Below are 14223 nucleotides of genomic sequence, written 5' to 3' on the forward strand. Positions count from 1 at the left end.
CACTGAGAGTAATGGGTGAACAGCCAGAAGTTTGCTTTGAATCTGTGTATTATTTTTTTTTTATTTATTATTTTAAACTTGCATCATTGATGAAGAACCCCAAAACTCTGTTTTACCAATGGCCGTATTAAAAAAAACCACAACAGTACTTGTACAGATATAATAAATTAATACATTTTTTGACTGGATGGAATGAATAATCAGCTACAATTGAAAAGGATAAATGATTTTTCCCCTCAACCAAAGCAGTATTTTGAACAAATCTCTCTGGTTATGGATATGTATCTGTCTGAGTAAGGATGGGTAAACTGAAGTGACAGTTCTCACCCTGCTCTATGTCCTATCCACTTGGAACTTCAGGCTCAAGTATTGAAGCCTGAATACTGCATAGTCTGGATACTGCATAGCCTGGATATGAGTAGGTCTGACATGAGCACACCTCTAGCAAGATACCTGTCTTTAAGACTTTCTTACCAAGCATTCTGACTTGGACTAAAACAACTGGGTAACCCTTTTCCACAAAGTGGTTAGCAGTATTTATTCTGGACCTATCCTCTAGAAAACATCACTAAACAGTGGCCACATGTTAATCTACCTGTAAGTTTACACTGACTGTCAATAAAATTTCACAATGACACTCAAGAATTACATAGCATGACCAGTAGCAGCAATTACATACAGTATTTTTAGGAACCAACTTGTATAATCAAAGACAATGAAATATTTTGCAGGGCTTAAAATGATTTGAGGAAGTCAAATTTATGTATTTTACTGATAAATTAAGCACCCCCCTCCAAAATGGCAGCTCTACCTGTTGTTGGTACAATCCACTTTGGCAGTCCAGATGCTTTTGTTCTAGCTGGTGCTAGTGTGGTTTTACTAAAAGCTGTGAGAGCATTTAAAAAGAAAAAAAGAAGAAACAAGAAAAATGTTCCATGAGAAGAAAACTCAGCGGACTTTTACGTGATGTTAAAAATTCCACATTAGAGAAAAAAAAAGCAACACTTGCTGAGACCCACAGTTTTGGTTCTTGGGTTTTTTTGTTCCCCTCCCTCCCCTCTCCCCTGATTTGGAAAAGCTTTATCTCTAGATTGATTAATTGAAAAAAAAAAATACCATATTTCCCCAGCAACACTTAAAATTTCATTGACAATGGGTGAAATTGATTAATTAATTGATTTCTTCCCCATCCCAAATTTAACAAACAATTATTACCAGGTCTGGTCTGTGGTTTATCAGATGGCTTTGGTCTTGCAGAAGTGAGACGTGGTTTATGAGGTGCTAAAAGAAATAAGGTTCAGTTTAAATACCATGTGTAAAAGGAACACCAGTAGTGCAGTGTAATGTGCCAGAAAAAAAGGTCCATGCATCAATGCGATGTAGCAAAATGGACATATGAGAATTCTATGAGTTCCAATCCAAAATGCACGCTGAAAATGCTAGTTTCTTTAGTGGTCAGATGACTCCATCATGCAGCCTGACCAGTTACATTCATGTTTAGGTTTAGGAAAAGATATAAAATATTTACAGCCAGTTACCCAACTGTATATGGATACAGAGTTAGCTCTGCAAGGTATCCATGGCCTTAAGACATTTAATTAGGTTCTGTAAAAAACAAACAAACAAACAAAAAACCTCAAAATAAAACATGAAACTGACCCCCCCCCCCATCAAATGTTCAAATAAAAATATTAGATATTAAATATTGTCGATAATAAAACCAGAATAATTCAATGCAGGCACAGTGTAGGGCTGCTGAAGCACAGTGTGATCATCAAAGTTAAAATCAGAAGCCTTAAACCTTTTATAATTGTTTCTTTCACTTGCTAAATGATTTTGATACTTTAGTTGTTACAGAATCTGTGTGAATCACATTGAAAGCTGAAAGCACAGGCAGTAGTCACTGTCATCTTGTGCCAAATTATCCACCTCCATACATTTTCAAAGAAATAGAGCTAGCTATTTGATATTCAAATTTAATAACTATTCTACCCACCACAGTTAATCCAGCCTCTCTGAAGTGTCAGAGAAAATACTTATGTAGGAAATAACATATATGGGAAAACTTTTACAGATTTATATTTAGTATTTTATAAGGAAAAAGGTGGATGTCAGTTATACCTGTTTGCCACACTGTACCCCTGAGGATATAATACAAAGCATGAATGCTGCTTAAAATTGTCATATAATCTTTGAGGCAATACTGATTAAACTTTGATTTTCAGAGCAATGAAAAAAAAAATTGATAAAGGGAAAAATAAGTCTTTATTTTCTATATTTGAAACAGTTGTAACAGTAATAATGAACAGACCTTTGAAACTTAAACTCTACAGATTTTACTCAAAATCTACACACTCTCAAAACAACAACTTAAAAAAATCCTAAAAATTACCTGTATAGAATCGTGGAATTTCAGTTGCTAGGGCAGTTTTGGACTTGGGTGGAATCTGGTACGTTTCATTGGGAGCTGAAATGAAAGATACTATTGCTTATCAAATGCAAATGATTTCCTTTTAAACATACGACACCACAGGTAGAAGGGAAATTTAAACTGTCTTTGTGCAGACCATGAGCTAAAGGAGTCGGGGCTAGAAAATTGTTTAAAATCATGCTTTTATATGGATAACAGGCTTTTCAAGACTGGGAATACATACATCATTAGTAAGTCAGATAAAAGAAGAAAAGATGATCAGGTAATGCCTTTTTATATGACTCCTCAGCCTTGTACATGAAGTACTTCTGGAAAGAATGACAGGAAAGAAAAAATGGCTGGAAAATTAAAACCAGCAACATTTTGTACATGCACTGGAATGTGACTAACAAATGAACAAAACATTAAAATATATTAAGGTACTTCTGTTGATTAAAGTGTAGGTTTAGCCATAGAGAAAAGGCAGAGAAAGTAAAGTTTTATGAAAAATAAACTGACATAATATTCTCATTACCCAAACTCATTTTGGACCCCTCAACAACATGAACTGTTATAAGGTTGATTGATCCCAGGTGTGTTGATCTTGGAGCTAAAAGAAATAAAACACTGTTCTGTGAGAAATGAAATTAAAGAAGATGGATTTCATTAAGGATCTGTGTCCTTTGTTTCCTAAAAACTGCTCTACATATCTGCTAAGACAATTTTAACAGACGTGAGACAGATAGGTGTTCTGATTAGTCTGGATGTATTTTCATGCTGACAGCCAGACAGTACAACTATTCTGCCAGGACACCACCAACTCCAGAACAAATGCTCTAAAAGCAGAGTTCTGACAGTCTTTGGTCTTTGTCACACCGGGTATATTAATTTGCGCTTCCGTAAATATTTCTAGAATCTTATAGTAACTTACTTATATTTCAGACATTCTTCCCTTACTCAAATTTAATTGAATTTAGTGAAGGATACCTAAGTCTTTGGACGAAAAGGTGACAGTGGCAGGCAGAGGCACACACCATAAGTCTCTTTTTCTTTCAGAAAAAAGGTTAAAATATGGAAGCTGGTAAGTAACCTACTTACTAGCATAAAGGTCAGTGATTCAATAGTGCCATTTTTTTATAACAACTTTCTTAACAGCAATTTATTACGCATATACATCATCATAATTATGTATATTTCAAGTTTAAAAGGAAAAAAGTAAACCTATCCATTCTCTTTTCTAAAATTCTTCACCTAAAACTAACTTTGTAGTGGTACCAAACCATGGCACTTGTTAACTGTGACATTATTTGAAATAGCTCTTCTTCAAATGAAACTTAGAATCTATCCTGATTACTTAACAGAAAACCTTCCAAAATAAGGCCTTTAGAAAAAAGAAATCTTTTTTCCTGGACCACTCAATTTGACTTTCATAGCAATATACAAGGACAGTTATTGAATGAATAGGGTCTCTGCTTTAATTATTTTTGGCTAGATAAAAAGGGCTAGAGGTCTAAGGGTTAACTAGTATATTTTCCTAAAATATACTAGTTAGATCAAAGAGTAAGAAAGATTAAGAGCTGCTCTGATAACCATGTTCTCACTCCCATAACAAATTTTTCTCCTGTAACCTTCCTACCTAGTAATTTTTATGGAAATAGGTCACAGGCAGGGTAAAGCTGAGGTATCATCATCCTTCTTTATAACTAGCGTCCCTAAAACTACTGTATTTACTGCAAAAATCACTGATAGGAAGAAGGGACCTATACTTCTAGAATCTGACTCTCTTGGACTGAGATACTGTAACCCAAGTTTTAAAAGTACTCAAGAAATTGAAGCAAATGTCTTTAGGGTAATAAAATCCCCCAAAATAGAATAATTTAGTGAACCTGGCTACACCAGTATATTTTTATTAAAATTAATCAAATTCCTCACATTTTTAATGGCTACTACCCACCAATTCAAAAAACAAATGTTAAAAACCCAACTATCTTTACTTATTCTCTCCGTGGAAATTGATGCAGTTCTTGGTCATTCTCTTTGATATAGTATATTAACATACTCTGAGCTGAACAACAAAATTAATTTCTGTCTACATACTATACATGCCACATGACTGCAGTACTGAATGGCAGCACAAAATGTAACCAGGGCAGCGCCACAATAAGACTTTTAAAGTTACAAACTTTACCAGGCTTAGTTGGTGGTACTTCTGGCCTGACAGATGTTTTGGGTTTGGAAGGAATGAGCAGTGTTTCTTTTGGAGCTGAAAGGAAAAAGATTATTATTGTATTCTTCAGGAGTTGTGAGCCAATGCCATATTTAGCCCACAGAAAATGCATGCTTCAAATGCCTGAAAAAAAAGCCAATAACAATTCCATGTCTTTCTGGAACCTGAAACAAAATTGCTATCCAAAATCCAGAAAAGTCCCAGCATTGTGCTGTAGGATAAGTTGAGTTAGTGACTAAAATTCTTGCTCTAAAAGAAAAATCAGACCATTGAATTTGCTTGGAAATCTGACAAATACAGGCTTCTGACCAGGCACGAGCTGTAGGCTATTTCTGCTTTTCTTCTAGTATAGAACCGAGACTCATCTCTACTAAGAAACATGCATGTGTGTAAGGAGAATAAGGAATAGTGGAACGATGCTACACAAAATGCCACACTAGTATGTGTTCTCTAGAAATTTCACTGTTGAAAATTTAAAAATACCTGCATCTCAACTTAGAGGAAACTTATTTACCCATTGTTGCCCTTGAGTACTCAATAGTAGTAGATTTTGTGATAACTGGTGGTGGTGTTGTCTGATGTATTGCTGTCAAGGAGAAAATATGAATAATCTTAGAATATTAAACTGTAATAGAAACAAAGTACCATTTGCACTATTTCTCAACTTTCAAAATGCCCCAAATTATAGAACAACAGAATATCTTAAAAATCAAGTGCTGACAGATGTAATTATCTTTCTATTAACTTATCCTATATATTCCTTCTACAACAAAAATGGGAAGAGACACAGCCACACAACTATTTTTAAGACCGGTTCTGTTTCATTACAGCACATAGTGTCTGTTCCTAACTGTACAAAAAAAAATGCAAAGGAGTTCTATTGCATTTTATGGATTAACAACAAGAAAAAAAATGTGTTCACGGAGAGCATTTCTGATTACTGGGAAGTAACCAGAGAAAACTCAGTCTGTCTAGCCACTGAAACTTGCCAACAGCTGCATTATTTTAGTCATACTGTGCTTTATGTAATAGAAAGAAGTAAAAACATTTTTTATGCTATACTACAAATCCTACTCTTATTTTCACTGTAGTTTTGGCAGATCTTGGATTGACCTAAGTGTAATGTATTTGTTTCAGCACAAAACCAGCTACGAATAATTCCATTTAAAAAGTGCAAATCCTGAGGCTGAGGGAAAGAATGATTAAACACAAACACACACAATCAAAAGAATTATTCCATTACCAGGTTTGGTGTGTGGTACTCTTGGTTTTTCAGATGTTTTTGGTTTTGTATGAATGAACTGTTTTTCAGCTGGAGCTGAAATAAAAACAAACAGCACCCAGAATGATAACTGAAATAACACACCATTTTCACAGCACACAAGGAATCTAAGTATGATCTGATTTGTGATAAGGGCAAATTCTGTAAGGGTAAAGCTGAGAAACAATAAGTCGGAATTCCTGCACAGAAAGGAAAACAAATTAAACGGCCACTGATACAAACAGACTTCCCCAAAATTATATACAAACTTACAGCTTTGGATAAAGCAGTGAAGAATACAGCCATGAGCAGCACAAACTAATGGGACAAAAATAGATAGTAGTATTCTGCATTTTCCACATCTGCTATACATGAGTATCTGAAAACAGGATCTATTTTTCAGTGGACTCTTCGTACGAGAGTTGATTTAGAAATTAACTACTTTGTTCCTGTGTGGGAACTATTCAATCTTGTTGTCTTCATACTGTTCAGTTAAAAAATACTGCTATGTAGGAATAATTTACTGGAAAATGTTATTTTAGCACTTGATAGCCTTTGAACCATACCAATGTGAGAAATCCTCAAAATATCTGTCTTAGCCTGTGCACTCTTTGTCCCCCTTGCTCCTAAGAATGATTTTCTGCATATGATTACTGCATCAGGTAGCCCTAGATGTGTACAACAGGGCACATGCACTTCATAAAGCTATGTAAAGAGATAAAAAATGAGTACTAACTTCAGTATCAATGCATATAGGGAATATATTTTAAAACAGAAAACTGCTGAAAAGCATTTTTCATTTATTATACCTCAAAAAGAAAAAACATAACTCAAAAATTCTTAAATGGCTATTCATACTTCATTAGTGATATAATTTCTTTCTCAGAAAATTATGGTCAATGTCTGTCTCTGAAACTGGGGATAGATAACTATTAGCAAAGATTGCTCAAGCAATACTCCTAACCCCCCCACACTGCTTGGATTAATTGACCCCCATTTGATTCACATCTGACATTGCAGTTAAGACAAAAGAATTCTCAGATAATGTTTACAGAATCATTTGTGTTGGATGGGACATTTTAAAGGTCATCTAGTCCATCTCCCCTGCAGTAAGCAGGGACATCTTCAACTAGATCAGGCTGCTCCGGGCCCTATCCAATCTAACCCTGAATGTTTCCAGGGCTTCTCTGGGCAACCTGTTCCAGTGCCTCACCACCCTCATTGTAAAGAAACTTCTTCCTTGTATCTGGTCTGAATTTACACTACTTAGTTTAAAACCATTATTCTTTGTCCTATCACTACAAAACCTTGTAAAAAGTCCCTTCCCAGCTTTCCTGTGGCCCCTTCAGGTACTGGGAGGCTGCTATAGGGTCTCCCCCCCAGAGCCTTGTCTTCTCCAGGCTGAGCTGCCCCAGCTTTCTCTGCCTGTCTTCATAGGAGAGGTGCTCCAGTCCTCTGACCATCTTTGTGGCCCTTTTCTGTTTGTGTTCCAACAGCTCCATACCCTTATGTTGGGAGCCTCAGGACTGGACACAGCACTCCAGGTGGGGTCTCACAAGAACAGAGGGGGAGAATCACTTCCCTTGACCTACTGGCCACACTGCTTTTGATGCAGCCCGGGATATGGCTGGATTTCTGAGCTGCAAGTGCACGTTGCCAGCTCATGTCTAGATTTTCATCCACCAAATGTATAAATAACTAAATAAGCAAATTATCTTTTCCGAACACAGATGACTAGAAGTTAGTAGAGAAGATGGCATTATGAGCTAATATTTGATCTGAAGGGTCACATTGCTGGTCTGTTTTGGTGTATGCTATGCTATGCTATAGTTGATACCTTACAATTTTCTAGTGATTTTCTTCTGTAAACTTATACCATGAGGAATGAAGCAGAAGTGTATTTTAGGATAACAGTATCTATACCTGAGATGCAGAAATTACAGGAATCACTATGTGGTCTTTAAATAAAGTCCCCTTCTAAAGGAAAATATAGAACATCTGAAGGGAATTATATCATCCTGACTGGAAAGGCTAGAAGACAAGGAAAAGACTCTTCAAAAGTAACTGAGGTTATGCATTATTACTCCTACCAAGACTTAAGAACAATCAAGGATCTAGAAACAGACCAAAACTTCATTATTATTTTTTAATATCATGTAATGAGCTCTAAGAATATATTCTCTTAGAGAAACAGAAAATAGAGTAATTATTTATGAAATACTGATTATTACCCGATGTTGCCTTTGTTCTTTCAGGAATATGAGGAATCATAGTAGTATCTGGTTCATGGGAGGTTGGAATGATTTCTGTTGGAACAAATGTCAAATGCTCAAATAATGAAGAGATTGTCCCTTTCCCTCCCATCCCCTTAAAAAAACCCCAACTTTCAACACTATACTATATACACCAGGAAAGGGATGTTTTTAAACAGAAATGGGCATTTACCCTCAGAGATTTAACGTGTGTGTTTTGTTGTTCTGATTTTTTTTTTTTTGGGTTGGGGTTTTTGTTGTTGTTTTTTAATCTAGTACGTAAAAAACCCCAATAATAACCCTTCAGTGAAACCACTGATTATCTTATACAGGTGAGTCAGATGTAGGGTGGGGAGTGTCCAAGTCAAAATACAACTGAAGAGAATCCTCAGATTAATCTGGATGAAAATGTGTATATAAAGGAAAAGTACTCCAAAAGGTTTAGGAGGCTTCTCTTGTAAGAGCTTAAAATACATGGTGGAAACTCCTGAAGTGTGATGCTCAGAGACAAGGTGTGAATAACTTTTTATCATTGACTTAAACATACAGGTCACTACTATTTCTTTTTCTGTTATTATCCACCTAATATAAAAAAAAAAAAATCTTGAACTGTTGCAGTTCCCACAAGTGGTGTGACTTAACTGCAGCCTTGCAGAGGTTTCTTAAGCTAGAATGACAGCAAATGTACTGTTAACCTTCCCTCCCCCTCCCCCCCTTGTGCCCACCCTGAGAGTAGCTGCTCAGTTATCAGCCACAAATTCACAAAACAGCAGATAATTTACCAGGCTTGATATGTGGAGCATCTGGGATGGGAGTTGCTTTAGATTTAAAGGGAGTATGTTGAGGTTCTTTAGGAGCTGAAAGAAAAAACCTGTTTTAAGGGTTTATAATCTTCAGAAATTAGACAGGTTTATTGCACAGGCACCACATGCCTCATGCTTGCGAATAAAAACAAGATCCTTGCATGAGAGACTGAAAAATTGAGCGTCAGATACGTACAGGAGTTCAAAGAGAAAAGAAAAGAGTGAATGAAAACATGGGTGGAAAATTGATCACGCAAGCAAAATCTGGAGTCAAGCAACAAAAAATGAAAGAACACAGACAACTATAGTGAAGATGTTTCCATCTGTATATCAGAGCTCATAGCTGCAATACCCATGGCATGCTTGTCTCCTAGAATTCAAAGGAATAACAGTGTGTGTGAGAATGAAATAAATTTTCTGTGAAAACAACAAAGCAGCTAGGAATCTCTCAATACCTAGAATAGAGTGCAATTAAGTTCATTAAATAGAAAAAAACCCCAAACAATCAAGCCCACAAACAGAATTTGTGAATGCAGAATAATGACACACAATCTTTGGTCGAAGAAGCAGCAGGGAAAAAAAACAGAACAATGACCAGACCAAAATAACATCTTTACCTGTTGCTTTCTTTGGTTGTTCAACTGTAGATGTTGTAGGTGCTAAAACTTTATAAAAACAAGAAAGTACACAGAAATAGCAATAAGTACAAGCAAAAGGCTAAAAGGCTTCCTTTTATATGACTGGTTTATTTTCAAATTGGAACACATAACTTAACTTTTTTTTTTAAATTATTATTTTTTTTAACTAATTGTTGGTGGAATTAGTTAATATACACTCACTCAAAAAGGAAGGCTCAATTATGCTTGCAGAGCCATCAGGAGCTTCAGTAGTTTGGCAGTTTGCTAGTATGTAAATTAGTATTGAATATATCTTTAAGGGTCAAATTCCATTATCAAGGCACACAAACGGGAGTGGTTTGAGTTGGAGATATTTAGCCATTCATGAAGGTCCTCAACTATGTTTTTCTCTAGGCATCTTTTGAGGGGCACAGAAGAGATGCATTTTCTTCCAGGAACTAAGATACAATATTTTTTGTGTTCTACCCTGCTATGTAGATTACTCATCAGTGACAGCTCTCATAGTTTGAAAATCATACAGAGCTCATCCAAACTCAGCCATTAAAAATACAGTCCGGCTCTATCTTCCTTTAAATACATAATTAATTATAATTAGAAGATCTATTTGTTTGTAATATGAAGAGACGTTAATAAACAGGTGATTCATTCAGGAAAGACAACCCAAAAGAAACGCTGAATATTCAAGGACAAGAAAACAACAATGTATTTACCAGGTTTTGTGTGTGGTACATCTGGACTTGGCGATGCTCTAGGCTTGGAAGAGACTCGCCGACTTTCTTTTGGACCTGTGAAGATGATAAAAGCTTTGAACATGTTGGTTGAACATGATGATTCAACACAAGTATTTTGATTCTTCTCACAGGAGATTCATTTTCTGGAAAGAAATTTTTTAAGAAGTATTTCTTAAATTTGAAAATAATCACAGAGATCTGCTTTCAAGGCAATCAATATTACATTACTGCAGAGACTAAAGACAAAGTGTGTGTTACAGTGCAGCATTTGATTAACTCAACTCTGTCAAATAGAGCTTTCTACAGAATAAACTCCTGGAGTTCTAACAATTCCTCTAGTTGTGCTTCTTAAGTGTTTCATATTCCCAAAATCTGCTGCCTAATTTAAATCAACTTTGCATTAAAAACAAACCAAACCAACAAACCTCCAGCAAAGCAGACAAAGTAGAAGAAACATGGAAATTTACCACTAATTTTCAAATGGACAGAACTATTTCCAAAGTTTTGAGAACAGGAAAGTACTGTAATCTGACACCTGTAAATGAGTAACTAGAAAATACAAATACCTCTACGTCACATCCTACGGAAATTAAGGCACCAATTTTTCCTACGTGTAAGGGCTCAAGATGAGTGTCAAGCCCCACATCCCTGCCATTATACAAGTTACTGCCTTGCAGAGGTATCTAGCTGATTGTCTTGTTCTGTGACAGCTATATAGCAAAATAACATTATGGCAGTAGAACACAGCCTACTCAATAATATTCAATTCAATAATCTGTGTGCCTTCAGAAAACTGAGCAATTTTGACAGTTTTCAAACTGATAAAACTTTCATGCACTTAAGGGCAAAATTCTGATAAGCTTACTTGCTCTAGTTGGAGGAACATGTGGACTGGGTGATGTTTTTGGTTTGGAAGGCCTAGGGCGTGTATCTTTAGGAGCTGAAAGAAAGAAACTGGGTTACACCACACTGTAATTTTCCAAGATATCATTGTCCACTACCACCCACAACAATTGACAAAAACACAGCAAAGATTGAACCAAAGATATTCTATGCAAGTAATGCAAAAGGGACGTTTTGTGGTTGGGGGGGATTTGGTGTTTGGTGTTTGTTTTGTTTGTTTCTTTTTTTCTTTTCTTTCTTTTTTTTTTTCTTTTTTTTTTTTAAATCAGGCTATTTAGAAAAGAAAAAATCTTTTGTGACATATCATCAAGTAATCACGTGACAGAACTACCCGTTATTTTTATGAAGATGAATTAAAAAAATAAAAAGAAAACAAAATAAATAGTTTTAAATACAAAGACACCACTGCTTTTTAAAAATGGAGGTTGTACTGGAATGATTCACAGTACTGGCCTCAAATGATAAAAATACCTTAGTCAAGTGTATCTAACTCAAGGAATCATGTGACCTAAAGATCACTGAAGGGATTCTGCTCTGACAGTGGAATAGAGGTTTGAGCAAAACACAACTGTTTTTCAGACATCTATGAGGGAATGAATTTAATTTAGTAAAACTGGAGGGGAAGCAGAGAAAGAAAACCTGCAGCATGCAATTCTGCTCACCCAAACGGTATGACTAACTAGAACAGTGCCACCTCTATGGTATGGCTAAGAACAGATATAAGTTATGATCCTGTTCTTATCTGCCCTCTGCCTCTTTAACTACTGAAGGAAATTGCCCTATGTTATGTGTGTAACAGCTCAAAAGGCACAAGGATTCTCCTAAATTTTTTTGTAGAAAATAAGAGAGAGAATATCTGAACTGTTAAACTATCAAGGCACGTACAAAGAAAGATGACAAATTTTTGCAGGTCTACTCTCAATGATTTGTATTGAAGAGGAAAGACGAAAGATAACATGACTATTTAAGTAAGAAAGTATAATTACCTTGTGTTGATTTTGGTTTTTCAGTTCTAGATGTAATTGGTTCCAGAACTGCATTAGTGTGATAAACAGCAAAAACACGTATTACCAGGAAGAATCAAAACATTACAAACACTATCTCTACAATTGTCATACAATCCCTGCAACAGCCAGAGGTAGATGGTGACTCCTCCTTGAAATGCAATACATGTCAAAGTATTATGCCACTCAGAATTGCCTCCATTTAAAGGCAATGACCCAAATATAAATCTGAAGCTTTTGTAACGCACGACAAAGAAAATGTGGGTGGTTTTTCACCTTCAACTTTGTATACTTTCCTGCTTTATTTCAAGGCTTTGCTTCAAATAATAGACAGATTTGCTCGGGGAAAAAGGAACCTCAGTTGACATCTTTCTACCCATTTCACCATCTAATATGATTATACCTGGCTGAGATGGAGTTTACTTTCCTCACAGTAGTCTTGTATTACTCCTTTTTAGATTTGTGATCAAAACAGTGTTGATAACACACCAATGTTTTAGTTATTGTTTAATAGTGCTTTTTTACAGCATCAAGGACTTATTTTTCACTCTGCCCCAAGCAAGTAGGCTAGGGGTGGACAAAATGCTAGGAGGGGATGCAGCTGGGACAGCTGAATCAAAGGATATTCCACCTCCTATAATCTCATGCTTAGCAACAAAGCCGGAGTGTAGTTTTTCCAAAGTACCCATTGTCCGAGACTAGCATTGGTCTGCAAGTGAGATGGTGAGTGGTTGCCTTTGTATCACTTGTTTTATAGTCCTTTTTTATCCTTCACTCAAAGTGTCTTATCTTGAACTATGATTTTGTTTTCTTTCTCTTTTGCTCTTCTGATTCTCTCCCCCAACCCACTGCAGGACGGAGCGAGGAAGCGGCTAGTGGGTGTTGCTGGCTGGGGTCAAACCCTCATGCAATTGCTAGTGTGAGTTGTACAACATTATTCCTCCATCCTTAATTAACCCAGGGTTGTATATTGCTTTATATCAAGCAGTGTAACCAACACTATAGAAAACATTGCACATTGTTAAATCTTTGAACAACCTAAGGGCTATGCAAAAGTGAACCGAAAAGCCTAAGTTAGTGATTATGCCCTGGAAAGAAAAAAAAAAAGCACACAACTTGAGAAATACAGGAAAAGAAAACCCTTCCTCTTTGTAATATTAACCCTCCTTTTTTTCACCTTAACTTTCCCCAAACCCAAGTAAATTTACCCATGTAAGCCCTATTTTCATTGGCAAGTGCACTGTTGCAGCGATTTAAAACTTTTAAAAGAATGGAAGGCAGAGATTTCAAATGTACCAAGTTTTTTATAAATTCCACATCATGACATGTGATGCCGGATTTTATCCTTCCAGGAACATACACACCCAAGGGATAAATACAAATCTGAAGCTCCACTGATCACAGTAGTATTCATAAGATACACATAACTGTATGACAGGATAAAGAATGTACTTACCAGGTTTGGTTTGTGGCACCTCTGAGCTTGGAGATGTTCTAGGTTTGGAGGGAAAACGTTGAGTTTCTTTTGGAACTGAAAAGAAAAAAATTCAAGTATGAAAAACTTTCAAGAACTAAGGCTGCCAGAAGGCATAATATTAAAAAAGAACACATGCCTTTGGGATCCTCTGGAAACACAAAAAGCTTGTATCAGTAATGGAGAAGTATGAATGGCTCATACACAAAGAAATAGCGCTGATGGAGAACCTCTGCAGCTGGATCATATTAAGCAAAGGCCAGTACGAATGGACTAGTATAAAAGATGAAGCAGCACATGACAGAGTATGGAGAAATGTAGTTAAAGGTAGATTGTGGTGCTTCCATCCACTTTACAGTACACATTTGCATGAGAAAAAACAAACAGGATGATTATGAATAGTTAGTATAAAATAAAAAAGAAACTTACGGAAGGACTACTTTTAAGAGTAAAAAATTATGACAGTGGGTACAATGAAGATTTACTTGCGATGCTTGGTGTATACTGAGGAAAAAAAATG

At 36.0% G+C, this 14223-nt stretch overlaps 1 protein-coding gene across 18 annotated transcripts in view; it reads right to left on the reverse strand.

The window, feature by feature from the left end:
• The window catches only part of ABI3BP (ABI family member 3 binding protein), a 152404-nt gene that overhangs the window by 42436 nt on the left and 95745 nt on the right, over positions 1–14223 (reverse strand). For 15 of the 18 annotated variants that reach the window (XM_051622176.1, XM_051622076.1, XM_051622147.1 and 12 more), the window contains 14 exons: positions 13686–13760; positions 12212–12259; positions 11188–11262; positions 10302–10376; positions 9571–9618; positions 8933–9007; positions 8130–8204; positions 5881–5955; positions 5152–5223; positions 4599–4673; positions 2946–3020; positions 2393–2467; positions 1216–1281; positions 812–886 (listed from right to left, as the gene is read on the reverse strand). In XM_051622176.1, the coding sequence (XP_051478136.1) occupies positions 812–886; positions 1216–1281; positions 2393–2467; positions 2946–3020; positions 4599–4673; positions 5152–5223; positions 5881–5955; positions 8130–8204; positions 8933–9007; positions 9571–9618; positions 10302–10376; positions 11188–11262; positions 12212–12259; positions 13686–13760 (984 nt within the window). The remainder of the gene's footprint in view (positions 1–811; positions 887–1215; positions 1282–2392; positions 2468–2945; positions 3021–4598; positions 4674–5151; positions 5224–5880; positions 5956–8129; positions 8205–8932; positions 9008–9570; positions 9619–10301; positions 10377–11187; positions 11263–12211; positions 12260–13685; positions 13761–14223) is intronic. The other 3 variants (XM_051622108.1, XM_051622156.1, XM_051622166.1) reach the window with 3 other exon arrangements.

This window comes from Apus apus, chromosome 1, assembly GCF_020740795.1.
Source record: "Apus apus isolate bApuApu2 chromosome 1, bApuApu2.pri.cur, whole genome shotgun sequence".
Lineage (NCBI taxonomy): Eukaryota > Metazoa > Chordata > Aves > Apodiformes > Apodidae > Apus > Apus apus.